Source organism: Oncorhynchus keta, chromosome 11 (assembly GCF_023373465.1).
Source record: "Oncorhynchus keta strain PuntledgeMale-10-30-2019 chromosome 11, Oket_V2, whole genome shotgun sequence".
Classification (NCBI taxonomy): Eukaryota; Metazoa; Chordata; class Actinopteri; order Salmoniformes; family Salmonidae; genus Oncorhynchus; species Oncorhynchus keta.
The window spans coordinates 39059646-39085722 of NC_068431.1; the positions used below are offsets into that span (position 1 = coordinate 39059646).

At 45.0% G+C, this 26077-nt stretch overlaps 1 protein-coding gene across 39 annotated transcripts in view; it reads left to right on the top strand.

The window, feature by feature from the left end:
* Positions 1 to 26077, top strand: part of nectin3b (nectin cell adhesion molecule 3b) — a 94688-nt gene extending 68611 nt beyond the window's left edge. The window contains exons 4-8 of one of the 39 annotated variants that reach the window (XM_035780576.2): positions 617 to 734; positions 851 to 1002; positions 10870 to 11014; positions 22514 to 22616; positions 23448 to 26077. In XM_035780576.2, coding sequence (XP_035636469.1) covers positions 617 to 734; positions 851 to 1002; positions 10870 to 11014; positions 22514 to 22616; positions 23448 to 23615 — 686 coding nt within the window. In that variant the 3' untranslated portion in view covers positions 23616 to 26077. Of the gene's footprint in view, positions 1 to 616; positions 735 to 850; positions 1003 to 4032; positions 7613 to 10869; positions 11015 to 22513; positions 22617 to 23447 lie in introns of those variants that run through there. The other 38 variants (XM_052457164.1, XM_052457158.1, XM_052457157.1 and 35 more) reach the window with 38 other exon arrangements.

Consider the following 26077-nt stretch of genomic DNA (forward strand, 5'->3'; position numbering starts at 1 on the left):
TCAAAGTTCTTGACATTTTCCATATTGATTGACCTTCACGTTCATTTCTCTTTGCTTATTTGAGCTGTTCTTGCCATAACATGGACTTAGCCCTATTTGATAAATATCATCTTCTGTATACCACCCCTACCTCATCACAACACAACTGATTGGCTCAAATGCATAAAGGAAGGAAATTCCACAAATTAACTTTTAACAAGACACACCTGTTAATTGAAATGCATTCCAGGTGACTTCCTCATGAAGCTGGTCGAGAGAATGCCAAGAGTGTGCAAAGCTGTCATCAAGGCAAAGGGTGGCTACTTTGAAGAATCTCAAATATAAAATATATTTTGATTTGTTGAACACTTTTTTTGGATAATAGATGATTCCATATGTGTTATCTCATAGTTTCGATGTCTTCACTTTTATTCTACAATGTAGAAAATAGTAAAAAAATAAAGAAAAACCCTTGAATGAGTAGGTGTGTCCAAACTTTTGACTGGTACTGTGTCTTTGATGCTGGAATTTCATCAGATTTGATTGATTCATGTAACCAAAAAAGGTTGGGGTGGTTGAGTTTTCCACGTTTTCAGGTTCTGTCTGTTGCCCCTTCTCTGTGTCCGTGTCTCTGCAGACGCCCCAGACATCGTGGTCGTAGGTTATGACGGTGACTGGTATGTGGGCCGTGAGAACATCCAACTGACCTGCAAAGCCAACGCAAACCCACCAGCACACCACTTCACATGGATCAGGTGTGTGAGCGTGTGCGCTTGCTACTCGTGTTTTTATGTGCACAGATTTGTTCCCACTGCAGATTAAACGTTGAACCAGTGTTTGTGTATAATGTAATTGTGTGTGGATATCCAAGACTGGACGGGAAAATGCCAGAAGGGGTGGAGATAGTGAACAACACCTTGCTGTTTCTGAGGCCCCTCCAATGGAATGACTCTGGAGTCTACAGGTGTGAGGTTGCCAATGACATCAACCTACGCAGCAGGGACCTGAGGATACGCATACAAGGTGAGCGGAGGAAACTAACGCTGCTGAATGTGCACGCAGCTTGTTATTCCACACGTATTCTTCCTGTCTCTCTTAGGGAGAACTTTAAACATATTGTGGCCTTGATGCTTTCGGTGTCAACATAATAGCATAGAGATGAGTCATGATTTATAGAATATATAATGCTGTCTTTGTGGCTACTAAACACTTTTTAATTGTTATGATTTTGTAACAACAGCATTTACAAAAAAATGAAATAAAAAAACATGATCCGTCCAGCATTTCGTCATTCTTGACCCCAGTCTGTCTAAGCTTGAGGTGCCATGCTGTGTTAGGGCCAATTTATCTCCACCCCTCAGATGTACGAGTCTTAATGAGGCCCTGATTAGTCTTGATTAGGTCTCCAGATTTTCAACAGGAGAGGAGATCTCTCTGGTTCTTTGGCCAAACCCATGTCTGCTCATCCCCCAGACCATTAACTCACTCCTCCACTCTCCTCTGCTGTGTCTCCTCTGTCATTCCCCTGGCCTGTGTCTCTGTCTCTCTGCTGTGCAATATGAACCCTTTTGGCTGTAAACCTCTCTTCCCCTCCTTAATGGAGCTTTCATTTCAATATCACGTTAACTACTGTACATCTCTCTGTCTCTATGCTCCATTTCTCTCCCTCTCTCTCTCTGCTTTTTCCCTCTCCTCTATCTCTACCTCTTTCTGTCTCTCTTCCCTCCCTCTCTCTGCTTTTTCCCTCTCCTCTATCTCTACCTCTTTCTGTCTCTCTTCCCTCCCTCTCTCTCTGCTTTTTCCCTCTCCTCTATCTCTACCTCTTTCTGTCTCTCTTCCCTCCCTCTCTCTCTGCTTTTTCCCTCTCCTCTATCTCTACCTCTTTCTGTCTCTCTTCCCTCCCTCTCTCTCTCTGCTTTTTCCCTCCTCTATCTCTACCTCTTTCTGTCTCTCTTCCCTCCCTCTCTCTCTCTGCTTTTTCCCTCTCCTCTATCTCTACCTCTGTCTCTCTTCCCTCCCTCTCTTTGTCACAGAGTGAAAGGCAGAAACGTGTAGCCTTGACTGAGAGATGAGGATGTCCCAGATTCATAACATTCACCAGCTCTTTTCAACTCCTATTCATTATTTATTCAACCTTTTTTGTTGCTTTTCCCTTTGAGAGGAGCTCTGTGGTTTTGTGTGTGGTGTGTTTTCGCTGTGTGCACGCCTCTGGGAGGGGTGTGTGTGTGTGCGTGTATGTGTGCCCGCCCACACATTCGTGCAGTGTCTCCACGTGGTGTCGCATAATTCATGTGATTCAAATGGAATTCACAGGGCCATGATGCCAGAGATCGATATCTCTACCGACATCTGACCTGGAACTAAGACTGTGGTGTCATCTTATGTCCCTGTTTGAACAACTTTACAACAACACTTTTAAAGGGAACCGTTCGCACATGAAGCAGTGGGACACGTCACTCAGTCCTAATCCAACCATAACCACAATGGTTCAATACAGACTCGGCAAGTCCAGACAGAAATACTAGCAGACGGAATAAGGAGAGCAGATTGACCAGAGATGTAACAGCATGTCCCATCTGTGATACTAAGCTGTTGATGACGGGTGCTTGATCATGGTTCATCTGGCCCAAAGAACATTCTAGGGAGTATTTGAAGATCTGGATCAAGTCATTAACGCATATGCCCAAAACAGTTGTTCAAATTGGCTGAATTGTGAAGGAGTGATTCGCCCTTTTTGCCTATCTCTTTACCCAAGTATCCATCCCTGAACCAGTCCCTACCATTTTAGTAGTCTTTCCCATATCTCCAAGCCCCTAACATTTAGTGCTGACTCTATTCTAGACATCCCCTCCCTCCTACCTATCATTGCCTCACAACATTTATCACTGGCAATGACATGTTTGTCTTTATTTGAAATGCTCTTCATAAAGCCCTCCATAAGCCCACATAACAGGCACAGCATTAAAGTGTTAATCGGTTAGTTAATTCGACCTGATTTTAATGGAGGTAGCTACAGCACGTCATGTGAGTGTCCCTCAAACCTAACAGTAGATCTGTGCAATCCGGAACAAATCTTCTCTTGCATAGATTTACAGACAAGGAAAATAGTAACTGACTATGTGTATGTCATGCTGCCTCTAGTTGTCAGCATTATTAACCACTTATACAGTACTACTTCAAATAAGACACTAACAAAAGCCAGGCAACATTCACTTCAATTGATGATTTGTTTAAAAATGTGTTTTTGCTTTGTAGATGATTTAGTTTCCTGATCACTCATCTCTGGTTCCTCGACTAGTAACATCAACATCCCTCTGCCTTACCTTACTTTTCCATTGACCATTATGACACTAATCACGAAACCGTCTCAGTCTCTGGATTGCTACAGCTCTGCCTACAGCACACTTGGCTGCTATAGAGTGCATGTCATTTTGGGTACATTAGCTCAGTCCCAAGACATCAACTTAATTTACCACATCTATACGTTTTGAACGGGAACTTCTATCCTCAAGTGGTATGTCAAGACGTAACAACTTACTTTGTACAGACAACATGCCAATGCAAGCCAGAGGCTGTTATGAACATGTCATTTTAGATGTAGAAATGTTGGTAGTGTTTTCATGTCAACCTATCCCCTTTCAGTAATATGCTGATGTAGTTGGCATTGACATTCTCTACTTTTCTGTCTGTATTTCCATCCCTCCCTCCCTGACCCTCCTTTCCCCCTCTACTCCTACCTCTCTACCTGACCCTCCTTTTCCCTCTACTCCTACCTCCCTCCCTGACCCTCCTTTTCCCCTTTGCTCCTACCTCCCTCCCTGACCCTCCTTTTCCCCTTTGCTCCAACCTCCCTCCCTGACCCTCCTTTTCCCCTTTGCTCCTACCTCCCTCCCTGACCCTCCTTTTCCCCTTTGCTCCTACCTCCCTCCCTGACCCTCCTTTTCCCCTCTGCTCCTACCTCCCTCCCTAACCCTCCTTTCCCCCTCTGCTCCTACCTCACTCCTTGACCCTCCTTTTCCCATTTACTCCTCCCTCCCTGCCTCCCTCCATTAGATCCTCCCACCACCTCCATGCCCTCCACCACCCCTGCGCCTGTCCTAACCGGCTCTGCCTCCTCATCCACCTCTGTGGGAGACAAGCGACGGGTCTTCACCTCCCCCACCCTGGCAGCCCTGCCCCCCGACAACCACCTGGGCACCATTGTGGGCGGGGCTGTGGGCGGAGCCTTGTTCCTCCTTCTGCTGCTGGTAGTGGGCGGGGTCTGTTACCTACGACAACGACAGACCTTCCGCGGGGACTACTACACTAAGCAGTACCTAGGGCCTTCAGACATGCAGAAGGCTCCTCCACAGCACGAGCTCCACCCTACTAAGCCTGAAAATAACGTCTACCTAGACAAGGACCGCGAAGAGTGGGGCGACCGCGAACGCAACCACGTGCGGGACCGTGAACGCCTCCACCTGCATCCAACATCAACAACCATCATAAACAACCAAAGAGAACCGGAGTACCAGCCCAACGGCCTCACGAGGGCGATGAGGAACGGAGACCACCTGCGTAGCTACCCCAGCCCACACCAGACAGGCCATGCTAGATATGCTGCCCCTTCACACCCACTGAGCACAGGCTCCCCCTACCTGTCGGATGACTGCTATGACAGCGGGGCTGAGGGGGACTATGTCTCCCATATGGACGGCTCAGTGATCTCACGCAGGGAGTGGTACGTCTGATCCCACCACCACCAGGCACGCTACCCTGCCAACAGACTCTGCCACCAGAGAGAAGAGAGACCACAGCGCAGAAATCACAGGAGGATTTCATACATTATTTAAGAAAAGAGAATACTCACATGTTCTGCCTCTCTACATCTCTCTCTCTCTCTCTCTCTCTCTCACAAGCTCATGTTTGGACATTGTCTTTATACTGTAGTTTTCTCTTTCAACATGCTTTGTCATTTCTCATACACAAGCTATTTTCCTCTGATTCTGATCCTCATACAGGAGGTGTTTTCCTCTGATCCTCATACAGGAGGTGTTTTCCTCTGATCCTCATACAGGAGGTGTTTTCCTCTGATCCTCATACAGGAGGTGTTTTCCTCTGATCCTCATACAGGAGGTGTTTTCCTCTGATCCTCATACAGGAGGTGTTTTCCTCTGATCCTCATACAGGAGGTGTTTTCCTCTGATCCTCATACAGGAGGTGTTTTCCTCTGATCCTCATACAGGAGGTGTTTTCCTCTGATCCTCATACAGGAGGTGTTTTCCTCTGATCCTCATACAGGAGGTGTTTTCCTCTGATCCTCATACAGGAGGTGTTTTCCTCTGATCCTCATACAGGAGGTGTTTTCCTCTGATCCTCATACAGGAGGTGTTTTCCTCTGATCCTCATACAGGAGGTGTTTTCCTCTGATCCTCATACAGGAGGTGTTTTCCTCTGATCTTCATACAGGAGGTGTTTTCCTCTGATCTTCATACAGGAGGTGTTTTCCTCTGATCTTCATACAGGAGATGTTTTCCTCTGATTCGGATCCTCATCATGGGAGGTGTTTTCCTCTGATTCGGATCCTCATACAGGAGGTGTTTTCCTCTGATCCTCATACAGGAGATGTTTTCCTCTGATCCTCATACAGGAGATGTTTTCCTCTGATTCGGATCCTCATCATGGGAGGTGTGTGGATTGCCTTCATTCTGAACTAGAGGACAAATCTGTTAACTAGTTAATGTGGCTCACAGTTCACTACACATGCACTACTGGGTAGGCCTTGTGGTATTGTTTTGATTGCAAGCCTGCAGCAATTTTCCTTTTTATGTTAATTACTTTGTAAACAAAGGCAGAACTCTTGCTCCTTTTCAGTTCATGATTCTTTAAATGAAATGAAGTCATTTTTCGGGAATCTGTATTGGAGGAAGGAAAGAGGAAAAAGTGGACAGTATTTACTTGTTATTCCAGATTTCATTTCTTCTTGGTCTGTGGTTTGGTACCCACAGAAAGAGAAAAGTATGTACAGCTTTCTGGCACATACATGTGTTGCAGTTGCTACGTGGATAGCACGGATACAAATCACAAAACATTATTGTCATTATGTGCTGTTACACGCGTATGTGTGAGTGTATTATTAGTACCAGTGCCAACCTGGTCAATATTGTCACATAGCGTTAGATGCTGTCATTGCAGCAGGATGTCGTAGGTTAGAACTACTTCCTGCAATGTTCTGTATCAGTGTGATGGTCCGTCTCGGAAAGCAGGACAGTAATGATAACTAACGAGTTACAACTGAGTATTAGTTGACTTGTTGTATATCACCTCTTCATACAGAGATGTTCAGCCCTTAATAGAATTAAAACATATTCAACTAGAGGTCCCTTTTCACAGATGGGGGGGGTCTGTATGTTCAGGAGCTACATGCTTTCTGTCAGCACCTTCTTCCTCTCGATTTGTGTGTGCTTTTCTATATATAATCTGAAATGCTCATAAAAATAGGGTACGATGTATAGACTGTCTATGTTAAAGGCTGTTTAGGAAACAGTGAATGGACATAATACTTCTACTTCCTGTTGTTATTTCAGCTGTGCTACTGTGAAGTAAATAGAGAATCGTTGTTCTGTCTATTGAGATTTCCTCTGTTACTCACTGCTCTGGGTTCAGTTATGTGACCGGTGCCTTATCCCAGAAGAGTAGTAAAGTAATCAAGTAAAATGTACAGACAGAAGTGCAAGGCCCGTTTCATCCTCTGTTGAGTGAGATGTTTGTTGCCTTTGTTTTTTTTTGTGTGTTTTTTTTTTTGACAATGTTTTGATCGAGTCATTCTGTTTTTGTGGCATATCCTCTTTTCTCTATTCTCTGACGATAGCATTATTTTTGCTCATACAATGAATGACATTTTGCAAAGTCTGAGTTGCAAAACACCTGAACAAAGCTGAGCTAAGCTAAAACAATGATTATCTTATTGTACAGTTCCTATATGGCAGTCTTCTGTCAGAGCAGCGGAGTTAAAGGGATAGGTTGGGTTCCTTACCCTGTAAGCAGTCTATGGACAAGGTATGACAGAAATCCATGCTTTGGTTTATATTCAGATCATCTAGAAGTGACTTTGTTGAGCTTCGCAATCAATTTGAAATACTTTTAGATGATTTGGACATGATGCGTGAAAAATGCTAATATCGTTCCCATGACTAAAACATTAGCTTGTGGAAACAGTGCCTGGGAAAGCATGGATTTTTGTCATACCTTGTCCATAGACCGCTTACAGGGTAAGGAAACCAATGTGTAATTTGGGTGAACTATCCCTTTTAAGTGTGCATGGTATATAAGAAAATGAAGTGGGGATTTTTGGACTTCCAGATGGTTTTGTTTATTTCTTGTACAAAGTCTGCGAGAATGGAGAGTGGAGCACCCCACCACCTCACCAGGGTCAACCTCCAACCGTAATTCACATTCTCCTTGCAAGCACCTTCCCATTGTGTTCATGCTTGTTTTGTATATAAGAGAAGAGCTACTGTAAGTCTAAAAATATATAATGCAAGAAAACATTTAAAATAATCACATGTTGTATCATCAATGACAACAAGCATTATTTTGTACATATTTTTTTTAAATACTTTTGTTTTCAATAAAGCACCTTTTTTTTCTGTGATTTGCATTTCCTGACTGATCTGAGCTCCTAAACAAGCTTCCTCGGGTAGCTACTGTACTCTCAAAGTGATGATTCTCCTCCCTGTGCTCTTCAAGGTGACGTCATCTTTAGCTCGCTCACTCATCATACCGCCTGTGCTCCGGTGCATCACATGGAGAGCACACACTCGCAGAGTAAAATCTTCCAAACAAATCCATAGCATGTTACTGCCACTATCACAAGCCAGCGTTGCAATATGAGATTTCATTTGGTTTTTGCTCTATTTGACTGCTGCCCATCTTTCCCTTCCTCCCCTCTCTCTTACTCCGCCTCTCTCAATGCTTTCTGTAGAAGTCAGCGGAGATCCAAAAAACTCTCGTCTTTAGTCTCTTTCCCCTCTCTGGTTCTCTTGTCAACTCTCGTCTGGCTTTGTGACAGAACATAATTTGCCCCCTGCTCCCCTCTACAGCTTGTCTCCTTTGTGAATTTCCCCTGTGCCTCTCTCCCAGTATCTCACAGCTGGTGAAATCAAGTGGTTAGTGTTTATATCTGCCCCTGAGCTCCCCCTCTCCGGGCCATTGACTCTGTCCCCATGGCAACAGTCTCATCTGGAGCTGGTGACAGGCGGGCTCCATTAGGGCCCAACCGCATGTACCTGCAGACCGAGAGAGAGGAGGGAGCAAGGTTAAAGGGGCTGTTGAAGGATGGGAAAATGAGAGGTTTGGCCATCAGACATGAAATGGCCCTTTATGACAAGCTGACAGTTGCATAGAGTGAGCTCTGCGGGGTTAAGAAATCATTTGACCTTGGCATTGTGTTAATGAATGTCATCACCACATCTTCTTTCTGCTCAGCTCTTATTTCAGTAGATTCTGTCCATGAAAGTTTTTCAAGGTCTCATTCACCTTGGACTGGAACATGCCTGATTCTATTGTACAGAGTGGGCTGTTGATTTAGCACCAGCTCTCCAGCAGTAATGATTTTCAGTCTGTTATGCTTGAATTATGTTGAAACCCCCATATAAAAAAATCTATTCATTGATTTGTCTTATCACCTTCAGCAGATATGAAGAGATTCTAGGGATACTTTACGAACCAGAGTCGACCCACAACACAGACTGCAGGGTAGTGTACAATCTAAATTAATGTGAAAATGTTTAATTTAGGAATCAGTTTTAAATGAAGATGGAGTTCAACTGCAACAAATAGAGTAGTGGGGACCACTAGCACTGTATCCCACTGTGCAGCTAGCTGGTGTCTAATTGGGACAGATGCCTGAGAGGTTGACAGACCACGACCACCCGCACTCTTCCTGTCCCGCCGCCTCGTCCCATCTGATCCGCCCACTACATAAGCATCTGCTTCCTCAGAGCTCGCTGATGTCCTGGTAACCACATGACCCTTGACCTTGCTGTTGAGATTTATTTTCTCAGTTTGACCTCTGTAGGTCAGTGAGGTGTGTTCAGTCACCTGGGGTTTAGGTTTGCCCTGACCTGGGGTAGGAACTGTTGTGGTCATACACCTCTGATTCCCGCTGTCCTTTTAGAGGGGTTTGAGTTTGGTTTTGTCTGTCAGCACTGTTCTGAGAGGAGTGGATAAGTAGACTGAGAACCTGAGACAGGATTAAACCTCTACCTGGGTCAGGTTGCAGTTTGGGAATGTGTCGGCGGGATGTAGTGTCTATCAGATCCTCTAAGGTGTTGGCCATGGCAGCCTTAGAGCTAGAGCATCAGGACCCTTAAGGCTTGTGCACATCACACTGAATGTGGATCTAGCGTTAGTCTGCTGATTTATCAGTGTGTTGTGTTTTAGGGACCATCCACTGCAGAAGTCTGACTGACAATATTTTTTCACGTGATTCTACATGTAAAATCGGTGCGCACTCGGTTCACAAATTACTTTCAGAGGTGCTGAGTACTCTCACCAGCAAACACTATTGGTGTGTCTGAGCCATTAGAGCTTGATAATCAGGATCCTTGTGATCAACCCTGACAGCCACACACACACACCACACCACTCCTCTCACCTACACGTCTGTCTGCCATTACCACCACCCCACTCATAGGAGCAGTATATTCACTCTTGCCTTGTCTGGTCAGATGTACGTCAGCTGAAGTGGGCAGAGAGAACAGAGTCTTAAGGTCATTGTACTTGACTCATCATCTGCTGTCATGGTTATCAAAAGGAGTTACTATAGCCCTTCATGGAACGTCTGGCTAATCCCTCTAATTTTCCCTTCCGCATCTCACTCAAGAGGCTGTGTTCTTTACTGCTCTGTAGTGAAGCGTAATCTCTCCCTGCGCTATTGCTAAATCCAATACCCCCTATTGTCGGTCATGTGAGGTGTGTATTGAGGGAGAGCGAAGGATAGGGGGGGGTCACCCCAAGGTCCCACGCTGTTTGTTCTGCATCGTAATTGACATGTTATTTTGGATTCTCGTCCTGCAGATTATAGATTTTTCTACCGCTCAAGAGCTAAGCAACTTGACTTGTCTGTCACTCTCTCGCTCCTCCCCCTCCCTCTCCGCTCAGTGTCTTAAGGATGCTTCTTTCCATGCAACTAACTAATTAACAAATACAATGTTATGTTTGACCGGGACCCATAAGGTCCACTAGGTTGTATGCCACTAGGTTGTATAAGGTTCTGTGATTTTAATTCATCTTAATTAATCGTGATCATTGCAAATCTCTCCAGACCCCTGACATGGAGGATAACAAGACCACATTACACACAACATGAGCAGGAGCAGGAAGAAAGATGGAGAGAGAGAGGGAGAGATGGATAGAGGGAGGCTGAGGTGAAAAGTGAATGAGGCCCATTGAAGTATGGGGGAGCTGCAGGGGAGAGACTACAGAAGCAGGGCTTTAAGAGGAGCAGCATGGCGCCCCTAATCACACTTGAGTTACTGTAGTTCATACTGCTGGGAGACAGTCAGCAACCTGCCTGCAGATCTCTCTATCTCTCTCCCACACACACACACACACACACACAGCTTCTTACACTTAGGCTGTGTTTACACCGGCAGCCCAATACAGATCTTTTGACCAAGCAAAACGGAGATCTTTTCACATCAGATCATTTTCAGAGTGGATCTGATTGGTCAAAAGACCAATTAGTGAAACAAATATCAGAATTGGGTTGCCTGTGTGAATGCGGCTGTATACTGTTAGAATGCTCCTGGATTTGTATAGTCAAATGTTTTGCCGCATGATTTCTACACTGCTCTGATGTGGGGTTGTGTCTGCTGTTTCATATCATCCGTCTGTGTTCTGTTCCAGACCAGTCTCAAGAAAAGAGGGCGAACTCTGTTGCTGTGGCAGGGGCAGTGATGGGGGCTGTCCTCGCCCTCTTCCTCATAGCCGTCTTCACCATCGTCATCCTCACTGCACGGAAGACCTCAGCCCCAACGTACACAGACAAAGTGTGAGTTGAAGTGCTGTCACAGAATACTGCAGCTGTATTGGATCAATTCATCCATTAGTTAATATCGTCAACTGATATGTTGTGACTATCATATCATCATGGAGTTACAGTCTAACTCAAATCCAATGTGCTTTCCTATATATACTGCACATGGAGTCATTCCACTGCAGTGTACCATAAAATGGAGTCTGGTGCAGGGAGGTAGAGAGGTGGTGGTACAAGGTTGAGGGGTGACAAGTAATTGCAGTCTTGGCACGAGTCCCTTGTCTTGTTTTGCTGAGTAAGTTTCTATTGCTAGACCTGCACTCATGTTAGCGTTGGGGCAAAAATAAGGAAGGAAGTTTTAGAGTAAATTATTTACATAACAGTTGGGTCACTCCCTGCCCAAGAGGTCTGTGACTGACATCTGGCCCTGTGTGTGTGTGTGTGTGTGTGTGTGTGTGGGTTCAAGTGATTGGGATGCCTCAAAGCAAGTGGCTAACATATTCCTCAACTCTTACATGTGTATCCTCCTGTCCTTCCTTTACGGTGCAGTTTCATGTCAGACACACACACATGACCCAATAAAAACAGAGAGCTTTAACCAGTCTACCCTCCAGTTGAAACAACATTTTCCAACACAGGATGTGAAGCAAAACAATCGCATATGTTTCTCATTGGTCTATCCTCCTATTACACCATAGATATGGAGCTCCATCCGGCATCTATATCCCCACAGGGATTACATCATCTCTGTTTTCCTTTTGTTCTTGAAAGGCCTCCTCAATCCCATTCCTCCCCTGTCTGCATTTCCTCACTGTACGTTCACACATTCAGCTTCTGACAAGCTGGCCAATCAGCCACTCCCGTTCCATGGTGGTGGGAGGCCCCGAGCGGACCATCACTCCCAGATGATGTTAGTCATGAGGGAGACAGAGAGAGACACAGTGAGCTGAGGATGTGTCTGATGTGGGAACAGCCAGTCTGTGGTGCTACAGACTTTATTACCCTACTACATTACACACTGTTAAACAGGGCAGGGTTCCGTTACATTACACACTGTTAAACAGGGTAGGGTTCCGTTACATTACACACTGTTAAACAGGGTAGGGTTCCGTTACATTACACACTGTTAAACAGGGTAGGGTTTCGTTACATTACACACTGTTAAACAGGGTAGGGTTCCGTTACATTACACACTGTTAAACAGGGCAGGGTTCCGTTACATTACACACTGTTAAACAGGGCAGGGTTCCGTTACATTACACACTGTTAAACAGGGTAGGGTTCCGTTACATTACACACTGTTAAACAGGGTAGGGTTCCGTTACATTACACACTGTTAAACAGGGTAGGGTTCCGTTACATTACACACTGTTAAACAGGGTAGGGTTCATTACACACTGTTACATTACACACTGTTAAACAGGGTAGGGTTCCGTTACATTACACACTGTTAAACAGGGTAGGGTTACATTACACACTGTTAAACAGGGTAGGGTTCCGTTACATTACACACTGTTAAACAGGGTAGGGTTCCGTTACATTGCACACTGTTAAACAGGGCAGGGTTCCGTTACATTACACACTGTTAAACAGGGTAGGGTTCCGTTACATTACACACTGTTAAACAGGGTAGGGTTCCATTACATTACACACTGTTAAACAGGGTAGGGTTCCGTTACATTACACACTGTTAAACAGGGTAGGGTTACATTACACACTGTTAAACAGGGTAGGGTTCCGTTACATTACACACTGTTAAACAGGGTAGGGTTCCGTTACATTACACACTGTTAAACAGGGTAGGGTTCCATTACATTACACACTGTTAAACAGGGCAGGGTTCCGTTACATTACACACTGTTAAACAGGGTAGGGTTACATTACACACTGTTAAACAGGGTATGGTTCCGTTACATTACACACTGTTAAACAGGGTAGGGTTACATTACATTACACACTGTTAAACAGGGTTGGGATACATTACACACTGTTAAACAGGGTATGGTTCCGTTACATTACACACTGTTAAACAGGGTAGGGTTACATTACACACTGTTAAACAGGGTAGGGTTACATTACACACTGTTAAACAGGGTATGGTTCCGTTACATTACACACTGTTAAACAGGGTAGGGTTCCGTTACATTACACACTGTTAAACAGGGTAGGGTTACATTACACACTGTTAAACAGGGTAGGGTTCCGTTACATTACACACTGTTAAACAGGGTAGGGTTACATTACATTACACACTGTTAAACAGGGTAGGGTTACATTACACACTGTTAAACAGGGTAGGGTTACATTACACACTGTTAAACAGGGTAGGGTTACATTACACACTGTTAAACAGGGTAGGGTTACATTACACACTGTTAAACAGGGTAGGGTTCCGTTACACACTGTTAAACAGGGTAGGGTTACATTACACACTGTTAAACAGGGTAGGGTTCCGTTACACACTGTTAAACAGGGTAGGGTTCCGTTACATTACACACTGTTAAACAGGGTAGGGTTACATTACACACTGCTAAACAGGGTAGGGTTCCATTACATTACACACTGCTAAACAGGGTAGGGTTACATTACACACTGTTAAACAGGGTAGGGTTCCGTTACACACTGTTAAACAGGGTAGGGTTCCGTTACGTTACACACTGTTAAACAGGGTAGGGTTACATTACACACTATTAAATAGGGTAGGGTTCCCTTACATTACACACTGTTAAACAGGGTAGTCTTCCATTACATTACACACTGTTAAACAGGGTAGGGTTACATTACACACTATTAAATAGGGTAGGGTTCCCGTTACATTACACACTGTTAAACAGGGTAGTCTTCCGTTACATTACACACTGTTAAACAGGGTAGTCTTCCGTTACATTACACACTGTTAAACAGGGTAGGGTTCCGTTACATTACACACTGTTAAACAGGGTAGGGTTCCGTTACATTACACACTGTTAAACAGGGTAGGGTTCCGTTACATTACACACTGTTAAACAGGGTAGTGTTACATTACACACTGTTAAACAGGGTAGGGTTCCGTTAGTTAAACGTGCTCAAATTTGTTGGTACCCCTCATAAAAACGAAGATTGCACAATTTTCTCTGAAGAAACTTGCAGAAGTAATTGTTTATTGTTTGTTTATTCCATTGTTTATTCCATATTTAATATAATTGTTTTATTCAACATAATATTGTAAATAATAAAACAAACGAAAATGGCATGAACAGAAATGGGACCCTTAATATTTTGTTGCACAACTTTTAGAGGCAATCACTGCAATCAAATGTATTCTATAGCTCTCAATGAGACTGCATCTGTTAACATGTAGTGTGGCCCACTCTTCCTGAGCAAACTGCTCCAGCTGTCTCAGGTTTGATTGGTGCCTTCTCCAGACTGCAAGTTTCAGCTCTTTCCATAGATGTTCGATAGGATTCAGATCAGGACTCATAGAAGACACTTCAGAATAGTCCAATGTTTTGTTGTTATCCAGTCTTGTGTGCTTTTAGCTGTGTGTTTTGGGTCATTATCCTATTGGAGGACCCATGACCTGAGACTGAGACAGAGCTTTCTGACACTGGGAAACAGGGTACGTTTTGCTCCAGAATGCCTTGATAGTCTTGAGATTTCATTGTGCCCTGCACAGATTCAAGGCACCCTGTGCCAGGCACAGCAAAGCATCCCCAAAACAGAACCGAGCCTCCTCCATGTTTCACTGTAAGTATGGTGTTCTTTTCTTTGAAATATTCCTTTTTTCCTCTGTAAACATAGAGCTGATGTGACTTGCCAAAAAGCTCCAGTTTTGACTCAGCTGTCCAAAGGACATTCTCCCAGAAGGATTGTGGCTTGTCAATTTGCTTTCCAAATTCCAGTCTGTCTTTTTTATGTTTTTCTTTTACAAGTGGAGTTCTCCTGGGTCTTCTTCCATGGAACCCACTTTCGCTCAAAAAGCAACGGAGGGTGCGATCAGAAACTGAAACGTACCTTCACCTTGGAGTTCACCTTGTATTTCTGGCAGTTATCCTTGTTTTTTTTTTACCATTCGCACTATTCTTCTGTTCAATCTGGGGTTGATTTTCCTCTTGCGGCCGCACCACTGTTAAACAGGGTAGGTTGGCTTACAGTTAAACAATCTGGGGTTGATTTTCCTCTTAAACGGGTAGGGTTCCGCGCCCAGGGTGGTTGGCTACAGTTCAATCTGGGGTTGATTCTCCTCTTGTGGCCGCACCCAGGGAGGTTGGCTACAGTTCAATCTGGGGTTGATTCTCCTCTTAAACAGGGCAGGGTTCCGTTACGCACACTGTTAAACAGGGTAGGTTGGCTATAGTTCAATCTGGGGTTGATTTTCCTCTTGGGATACATTACACACTGTTAAACAGGGTATGGTTCCGCATTACACACTGTTAAACAGGAGGTTGGCTACAGTTCAATCTTAAACAGGGGGGTTGATTTTCCTCTTGCAGGGTAGGGTTCCATTACATTACACACTGCGCCCAGGGAGGTTGGCTACAGTTCAATCTGGGGTTGATTTTCCTCTTACACACTGTTAAACGGGTAGGGTTCCGCGCACTGTTAAACAGGGTAGGGTTGGCTACAGTTCAATCTGGGGTTGATTTTCCTCTTGCAGGGTAGTCTTCCGTTACATTACCACTGTTAAACAGGGTAGGTTGGCTACAGTTCAATCTGGGGTTGATTTTCCTCTGTTAAACAGGGTAGGGTTCCGCACCCTGTTAGGGTAGGTTGGCTACAGTTCAATCTGGGGTTGATTTTCCTCTTTAAACAGCGGCCGCGCCCAGGGTAGGTTGGCTACAGTTCAATCTGGGGTTGATTCTCCTCTTGCGGCCGCGCCCAGGGAGGTTGGCTACAGTTCAATCTGGGGTTGATTTTCCTCTTAAACGGCCGCACCCAGGGAGGTTGGCTACAGTTCAATCTGGGGTTGATTCTCCTCTTGCGGCCGCGCCCAGGGAGGTTGGCTACAGTTCAATCTGGGGTTGATTTTCCTCTTGTTAAACGGCCGCACCTGTTAAACAGGGTGGTTGGCTACAGTTCAATCTGGGGTTGATTCTCCTCTTACACACTGTTAAACAGGGTAGGGCCACAGGGAGGTTGGCTATAGTTCAATCTGGGGTTGATTTTCCTCTTGCGGCCGCACCCAGGGAGGTTGGCTACAGTTCAATCTGGGGTTGATTTTCCTCTTGCGGCCCCTCATAAAAAGCGCCCAAGGGAGGTTGGCTACAGTTCAATCTGGGGTTGATTTTCCTCTTTTAGAGGCCGCACCCAGGGAGGTTGGCTACAGTTCAATCTGGGGTTGATTTTCCTCTTGCGGCCGTTTCACTCTTTTCCAGGGAGGTTCAGGCTCACAGTTCAATCTGGGGTTGATTTTTAGCCTCTTGCGGAGACTGAGACAGAGCTTTCTGACACTGCCCTGAGGGAGGTTTTTTTTGCCAGGCACAGCAAAGCATCCCAAAACAGAACTTCGCACTGGCTACAGTTCAATCTGGGGTTGATTCTCCTCTTGCGGCCGCGCCCAGGAGGTTGGCTACAGTTCAATCTGGGGTTGATTTTCCTCTTGCGGCCGCACCCAGGGAGGTTGGCTACAGTTCAATCTGGGGTTGATTCTCCTCTTGCGGCCGCACCCAGTGAGGTTGGCTACAGTTCAATCTGGGGTTGATTCTCCTCTTGCGGCCGCGCCCAGGGAGGTTGGCTACAGTTCAATCTGGGGTTGATTTTCCTCTTGCGGCCGCGCCCAGGGAGGTTGGCTACAGTTCAATCTGGGGTTGATTTTCCTCTTGCGGCCGCACCCAGGGAGGTTGGCTACAGTTCAATCTGGGGTTGATTTTCCTCTTGCGGCCGCACCCAGGGAGGTTGGCTACAGTTCAATCTGGGGTTGATTTTCCTCTTGCGGCCGCGCCCAGGGAGGTTGGCTACAGTTCAATCTGGGGTTGATTTTCCTCTTGCGGCCGCACCCAGGGAGGTTGGCTACAGTTCAATCTGGGGTTGATTCTCCTCTTGCGGCCGCACCCAGGGAGGTTGGCTACAGTTCAATCTGGGGTTGATTTTCCTCTTGCGGCCGCACCCAGGGAGGTTGGCTACAGTTCAATCTGGGGTTGATTTTCCTCTTGCGGCCGCACCCAGGGAGGTTGGCTACAGTTCAATCTGGGGTTGATTTTCCTCTTGCGGCCGCACCCAGGGAGGTTGGCTACAGTTCAATCTGGGGTTGATTTTCCTCTTGCGGCCGCGCCCAGGGAGGTTGGCTACAGTTCAATCTGGGGTTGATTCTCCTCTTGCGGCCGCACCCAGGGAGGTTGGCTACAGTTCAATCTGGGGTTGATTCTCCTCTTGCGGCCGCACCCAGGGAGGTTGGCTTCTGTTCAATCTGGGGTTGATTTTCCTCTTGCGGCCGCACCCAGGGAGGTTGGCTACAGTTCAATCTGGGGTTGATTTTCCTCTTGCGGCCGCACCCAGGGAGGTTGGCTACAGTTCCACGGACCTTAAACTTCTTAATAATATTTGCAACTGTTGTCACAGGAACATCAAGCTGCTTGATGATGGTCTTGTAGCCTTTACCTTTACCATGCTTGTCTATTATTGTCTTTCTGATCTCCTCAGACAAATCTCTCCTTTGCTTTCTCTGGTCCATGTTCAGTGTGGTGCACACAATGATACCAAACAGCACAGTGACTACTTTACTCTGGTCCATGTTCAGTGTGGTGCAACACAATGATACCAAACAGCTCAGTGACTACTTTACTCTGGTCCATGTTTAGTGTGGTGCAACACAATGATACCAAACAGCACAGTGACTACTTTACTCTGGTCCATGTTCAGTGTGGTGCAACACAATGATACCAAACAGCACAGTGACTACTTTACTCTGGTCCATGTTCAGTGTGGTGCAACACAATGATACCAAACAGCACAGTGACTACTTTACTCTGGTCCATGTTCAGTGTGGTGATCACAATGATACCAAACAGCACAGTGACTACTTTACTCTGGTCCATGTTCAGTGTGGTGCAACACAATGATACCAAACAGCACAGTGACTACTTTACTCTGGTCCATGTTCAGTGTGGTGCAACACAATGATACCAAACAGCACAGTGACTACTTTACTCTGGTCCATGTTCAGTGTGGTGCAACACAATGATACCAAACAGCACAGTGACTACTTTACTCTGGTCCATGTTCAGTGTGGTGCAACACAATGATACCAAACAGCACAGTGACTACTTTACTCTGGTCCATGTTCAGTGTGGTGCAACACAATGATACCAAACAGCACAGTGACTACTTTACTCTGGTCCATGTTCAGTGTGGTGCAACACAATGATACCAAACAGCACAGTGACTACTTTACTCTGGTCCATGTTCAGTGTGGTGCAACACAATGATACCAAACAGCACAGTGACTACTTTACTCTGGTCCATGTTCAGTGTGGTGCAACACAATGATACCAAACAGCACAGTGACTACTTTACTCTGGTCCATGTTCAGTGTGGTGCAACACAATGATACCAAACAGCACAGTGACTACTTTACTCTGGTCCATGTTCAGTGTGGTGCAACACAATGATACCAAACAGCACAGTGACTACTTTACTCTGGTCCATGTTCAGTGTGGTGCACACAATGATACCAAACAGCACAGTGACTACTTTACTCTGGTCCATGTTCAGTGTGGTGCACACAATGATACCAAACAGCACAGTGACTACTTTACTCTGGTCCATGTTCAGTGTGGTGCAACACAATGATACCAAACAGCACAGTGACTACTTTACTCTGGTCCATGTTCAGTGTGGTGCAACACAATGATACCAAACAGCACAGTGACTACTTTACTCTGGTCCATGTTCAGTGTGGTGCAACACAATGATACCAAACAGCACAGTGACTACTTTACTCTGGTCCATGTTCAGTGTGGTGCAACACAATGATACCAAACAGCACAGTGACTACTTTACTCTGGTCCATGTTCAGTGTGGTGCAACACAATGATACCAAACAGCACAGTGACTACTTTACTCTGGTCCATGTTCAGTGTGGTGCACACAATGATACCAAACAGCACAGTGACTACTTTACTCTGGTCCATGTTCAGTGTGGTGCACACAATGATACCAAACAGCACAGTGACTACTTTACTCTGGTCCATGTTCAGTGTGGTGCAACACAATGATACCAAACAGCACAGTGACTACTTTACTCTGGTCCATGTTCAGTGTGGTGCACACAATGATACCAAACAGCACAGTGACTACTTTACTCTGGTCCATGTTCAGTGTGGTGCAACACAATGATACCAAACAGCACAGTGACTACTTTACTCTGGTCCATGTTCAGTGTGGTGCAACACAATGATACCAAACAGCACAGTGACTACTTTACTCTGGTCCATGTTCAGTGTGGTGCAACACAATGATACCAAACAGCACAGTGACTACTTTACTCTGGTCCATGTTCAGTGTGGTGCAACACAATGATACCAAACAGCACAGTGACTACTTTACTCTGGTCCATGTTCAGTGTGGTGCACACAATGATACCAAACAGCACAGTGACTACTTTACTCTGGTCCATGTTCAGTGTGGTGCACACAATGATACCAAACAGCACAGTGACTACTTTACTCTGGTCCATGTTCAGTGTGGTGCACACAATGATACCAAACAGCACAGTGACTACTTTACTCTGGTCCATGTTCAGTGTGGTGCAACACAATGATACCAAACAGCACAGTGACTACTTTACTCTGGTCCATGTTCAGTGTGGTGCAACACAATGATACCAAACAGCACAGTGACTACTTTACTCTGGTCCATGTTCAGTGTGGTGCAACACAATGATACCAAACAGCACAGTGACTACTTTACTCTGGTCCATGTTCAGTGTGGTGCAACACAATGATACCAAACAGCACAGTGACTACTTTACTCTGGTCCATGTTCAGTGTGGTGCAACACAATGATACCAAACAGCACAGTGACTACTTTACTCTGGTCCATGTTCAGTGTGGTGCACACAATGATACCAAACAGCACAGTGACTACTTTACTCTGGTCCATGTTCAGTGTGGTGCAACACAATGATACCAAACAGCACAGTGACTACTTTACTCTGGTCCATGTTCAGTGTGGTGCAACACAATGATACCAAACAGCACAGTGACTACTTTACTCTGGTCCATGTTCAGTGTGGTGCAACACAATGATACCAAACAGCACAGTGACTACTTTACTCTGGTCCATGTTCAGTGTGGTGCAACACAATGATACCGAACAGCACAGTGACTACTTTACTCTGGTCCATGTTCAGTGTGGTGCAACACAATGACACCGAACAGCACAGTGACTACTTTTCTCCATTTAAATAGGCTGAATGACTGATTACAAGATTGGAGACATTTGTGATACCAATTAAAGAAACAAATTAGTTTGAAATATCACTATAATCCAATTATTGATTATCTTTTCTAAGGGGTACCAACAAATGTGTCCAGCCATTTTAGAATATCTTTGTAAAATAAGCAGTGACTCGTCTCTTTTCACAGCTTCTTTGCATTATTCTATGACAAACCAAAGGCATGCAAGTATAGATGATAAAATAACTTTTAATTTCATCACTTTTCAGGAGGAATGAAGTATTTCAATGAGACGTAAGGGTACCAACAAATGTGAGCATGTGTGTACTTTACAGATGAAGATAATGGGAGTTGTTGGGGTGCAGGTACTGTAGTTCTGCTTAAAGGATCTTGTTTATCTGTCATGGGAGCAGTTTAGGATACAGCCTATGGAGAGACTCTCAGCTAGTGGGAGATAGGTTTGTTTGGATTTATCAGGTGGAAAGCATCTAGGTGTGTGTCTGTGCCTGTGTGTGTCTGTGCCTGTGTGTGTGTGCGTATATGTTTGCCTGTGATTCTGACTATCCCTACATTCTACCCATTTCTGATAAAGAGCATTAGGGTTAATCCTGTCAATAATGGTGATAATAAGCCTAGATCTTTTAAATTAGTTTTGCCATTTGATCCAAGGTCTTATTTATTTATGATTGCAGTCTGGTCACTTTGCTAAATCCTCGACCATGTCCTCGACTCTCTGGCTCTTTCACTGGAGATTCACATTTGGATTCTACAGCTGTTTGTCTCCGCTGCCTTGGAGCCGACGAGTGTGAAAGCAGATTCTCAGACTGACTGTTGGAGGGGACTCTAATACAGCCTGTCTGGCCAAAAGAAACACAACCCTGATCTGAAACCCAGTAGTGAACAGCTGTGTGGAAAAGAGACTTTCTGTGCCTGCATGCACAGCTCCACTACTCAGGTCCAGAGTGGTGTGTCTTTTCTACTCTGGGCCTTCCTGTTTTGTGTCTGATGCCAAATGAAAGGCAGTCGGCCTGAGTGTGGCCCTGGCTGTGTGTCTCTGAGGGCATCCCTGTGGACCCTGTGGGCCTGGCTGAATGGATACAGGCCTCATCCCTCTGTCATCACACACACGTTAAAGCCCAGCTCTTCTTCTAATGGATCAGGTGCACTCTACAGTCCCACAGCCTTCTGTGGGAAACACATGCAAGGTCATTAACTATACATCAGATATGTGTTCTCTCCATGTCTCATCCAAGTCAGATAGAAGGAAAAGGAGACCTATGAGTTCTTATGCCTGGCTATGCTGGGCTGCACTTCAGAGCAGTGTTTCCTAACCCTGTTCCTGCAGTACCCCCAACACTACACCGTTTTGTTGTAGCCCTTGACACACACCTCATTCAACTCATTGAGGGCTTGATGATTAGTTGAATGAGGTCTGCTTGTCCAGGGTTACAATAAAAAATATGTACTTTTGGGGGTACTGGAGGACCAGGGTTGGGACACACTGCTTTAGAGTGATCAATGTTTTTAGAAATCAATGATTATGACATGAGATAATAACTGAACACAGGTCAAAGTGTATGTTTTTGACCACTGGGGGAAAGTTGCAATAATGAACTATGACCTCAAGCTGCTCTCTCACTCTGATGTGTGAGGGTGATCACTATAATAATAGGAAGTACATCCACAGCCTAATATGACATGTTCCTGTGTGTATGTCCTAGCATGGGAATATGGTCAGAGAGAGGGTGACGGACAAAGATTTGGCGTTAGAGCAAAGGAGATGATACTAGAGCTCTCCAAAACCGGAGTAGAGTGTAGGGCAGGGCTAGGCAACGCTTGAAGGATGTGGGAGGAGATTAGGTTGATTGGCGTGAGCTGGACCTTGATGAGGGGACGGCTGTTAACCTAATCACTCTATTTAACTCGGCTTAGCGCCTGTCGATTCTAGCCTGTAATTGATTTAATTCACAGTGGAAACCGTTCCTAACACAATTTGAATTCCTCTTGTTCTACAACTTTGCAATTACCTGGTTTGCCATGGCACAGTAACATGTCTTAAGTTGTGCGTTATAGTCACTGTCAGTTGACATTTTATTTTAGGGACAGACAATGTTTTTTATTTTCTCCTCTCTCCCTGCAGGATTGATCTACCTCCGACGCACAAGCCTCCTCCTCCCTACACAGAGAGACCATCAGTCATCCCTCTGGTTGTCCACACACCACAGGTGGCCTCCCTTTCACAGGTAAACACTCCTATTATTGTGTGTAGGGTTGCAGGTGGAGCTATGGTTGGGGTTATATCTGGAGTTCAGGTTATGGTTAGGGCCAGATTTGGGGTTAAACTGGGATGTGGACATGAAGCTAGGGTTAGGGTTGTTGCACTACAACACACTGCTCCTAACTGGTCAACTTCGCATTCAAGTAAACCTTAAATAAACTGAGCTCTGGGGAAGGAGAAGAGCCAGATTGGGGTTAAAATGGAGTTAGATTCATTCAGCTCAGTGAGATGCAAAAGGTAGTCTTTTAAGATCATTGAATGATTCAGTGTCCTCTGTTTCCAACCATGCATCTCTCTCGCTCCCTCGCTTGCTCTCTCTCTTTCTCGCTCTTTCATCCTACCCTTCTCCCTTCTGTTTCTATCTTTACCTCGTTTACCGGTTCATTTAAGAGTGTTATTAGTATTCAGGTCCATAAAAGGAATGTAATGGCTTTGGCCTGAACCCTACCTCACACTATTCAAACAGCACCAGTAAAATGGAGTTTATCTGTGTTTCTGTGTATGTAGAGCTACAGAGTCTAGTATTCCCAACAAAGACTGTCGTCTGTCTGGACTACAGGGAGAACAGTCAGTTCTATCCATCTAGCGTCTCTCCTCTGAGACCCTCTACTGATTCAGTGCCAATTATCTTCAACTCACTCCCTCATATTTGATGTGTTTTTCAGCTGCATATATTTAGGGTTGAAATGAAAAGTTTTGAGTTTTTTTAGAAAGTTGATATGACTCATTTCCGGAATATGTATTTATTTTGTATCAACAGCGACACAGTGAGTCATCCCATCCTCTATTTTTGCAGGCTCACAGGGCTGTGCGGCAGTTTGAGATGGCAGAGGGAACACCTGCCAGGCTCACACCCCGGGAACCCCGAAGCCCCTCCCACCAGCCTCTGTCCTATCAGGAGTGGGTGTGTCACCAGAACGGGGCGGATCGTATCTACATCAACCACCGGGAACACTATGTGTGACCGACACGTCCTAAACCTTCTATGGACCTGTCAATCAATCACTCACCCATCGCCATGCAGGCTCACAGATACCAGCCTTTTCAATGTGAAGAACCCAGGCAACAAAATAGTTTATGACTTGACCAAGCCTTCATCGATGAGTCTACTCCACATTTAACATAATTTGAGAGCAGCAGTTATCACCTGTAAGAAGCAAGACTAATGAGGCCGAAGCATAAACTGCTGAGTTTCTCTGAGGAACGACAACCCAAACACCCCTCCACTCCCCTTCTCCGAACCACCTGTTCTGTTCCCAACCACATCAATGAACAGAGGATAACAGCATAGGGAAGAGCAGGTAGACAGATTTGGTGCAGGACCACAAAGTAACTGTTTAAAATGGAACACTAAGCTCTACTGTGTACTGTATAGGAGTGGAATGATATGAAAACACCATACTAAGCTCTATTATGTATAGTAGTTGAATGTGTTACTATGTCACTGTGGCTGTGTGATAATCCTGTGTACAGTTATGCTCTTTGAATTAGTTAGAACTAATACTTTTTTTAGGATTGTGGTAAACACCAGGCATGTCTTTGTACGGTTCTGGTAAACACACAGCCAATTAGGTAGGATTCTAACTTCATGGTATAAGAACAGAAATAGTAACATTGTCTGAAGGACCGTGCATCAGGATCTGAACAGAGATGGTAACATTGTCTGAAGGACTGTGCATCAGGATCTGAACAGAGATGGTAACATTGTCTGAAGGACCGTGCATCAGGATCTGAACAGAGATGGTAACATTGTCTGAAGGACCGTGCATCAGGATCTGAACAGAGATGGTAACATTGTCTGAAGGACCGTGCATCAGGATCTGAACAGAGATGGTAACATTGTCTGAAGGACCGTGCATCAGGATCTGAACAGAGATGGTAACATTGTCTGAAGGACCGTGCATCAGGATCTGAACAGAGATGGTAACATTGTCTGAAGGACCGTGCATCAGGATCTGAACAGAGATGGTAACATTGTCTGAAGGACCGTGCATCAGGATCTGAACAGAGATGGTAACATTGTCTGAAGGACCGTGCATCAGGATCTGAACAGAGATGGTAACATTGTCTGAAGGACCGTGCATCAGGATCTGAACAGAGATGGTAACATTGTCTGAAGGACCGTGCATCAGGATCTGAACAGAGATGGTAACATTGTCTGAAGGACCGTGCATCAGGATCTGAACAGAGATGGTAACATTGTCTGAAGGACCGTGCATCAGGATCTGAACAGAGATGGTAACATTGTCTGAAGGACCGTGCATCAGGATCTGAACAGAGATGGTAACATTGTCTGAAGGACCGTGCATCAGGATCTGAACAGAGATGGTAACATTGTCTGAAGGACTGCATCAGGATCTGAACAGAGATGGTAACATTGTCTGAAGGACCGTGCACCAGGACATCAGGATCTGGACAGAGATGGTAACATTGTCTGAAGGACCGTGCACCAGGACATCAGGATCTGGACAGAGATGGTAACATTGTCTGAAGGACCGTGCACCAGGACATCAGGATCTGGACAGAGATGGTAACATTGTCTGAAGGACCGTGCACCAGGACATCAGGATCTGGACAGAGATGGTAACATTGTCTGAAGGACCGCGCACCAGGACATCAGGATCTGAACAGTGATGGTAACATTGTCTGAAGGACCGTGCACCAGGACATCAGGATCTGAACAGAGATGGTAACATTGTCTGAAGGACCGTGCACCAGGACATCAGGATCAAGCATACCAGATAGCAACAGTATACCAGATAGAGTACAGCGAATTTCATTATATGTTACTATCATGTCATTTAAATGTTGAGAAAAGATGAATGTGGTTTTGAGAAGTTAACTGAATCATAGAAAAAGGAAACTTTCGCACTTGGAATTGAAACATAAATCATTCATACATCAGTGGAACAATCCGATTTGTGTTATTTCGCTGCAATTTCGTAGAGGTCTTTCTAGCGCCATTTATATATATATGAAGGGGATCTTCTCAACTGTTGATGATTTTGTGTTCTCATTCTTCCATTGTGAGTAGATAATATATATGCAGTGTTTGTTTTTTACACATTGGTCAGGGTTAGAGTTTTTTAAACCATATTTATACAGTATAGGTAGTCTGTGTACATGACAACGTTTTTATATGGTCAAACGTTCGGAAGAGCAGTCGCAGCCTTAGAGGCATCTGCTAAGGACGTTAGCCTCACATAGCAGTGTGTTAATGAGTTAGGCCTCCGTGCCTCTCCTCTCCTGTCCTGGTGGGGACCAGGGCTCTAGCTGAGCCAACCCACAATAAGGCCATTGTTTGTTTCCCTGCCACTAGTGAATAAACTCTCAGGAATGCATTAACTATTGAAATATAAAAATGTGTCAGTTTCCATCAGCTAACAAACTGCCCTGCTGGAAGTGGAGTATGTACAGGGCAAGTTT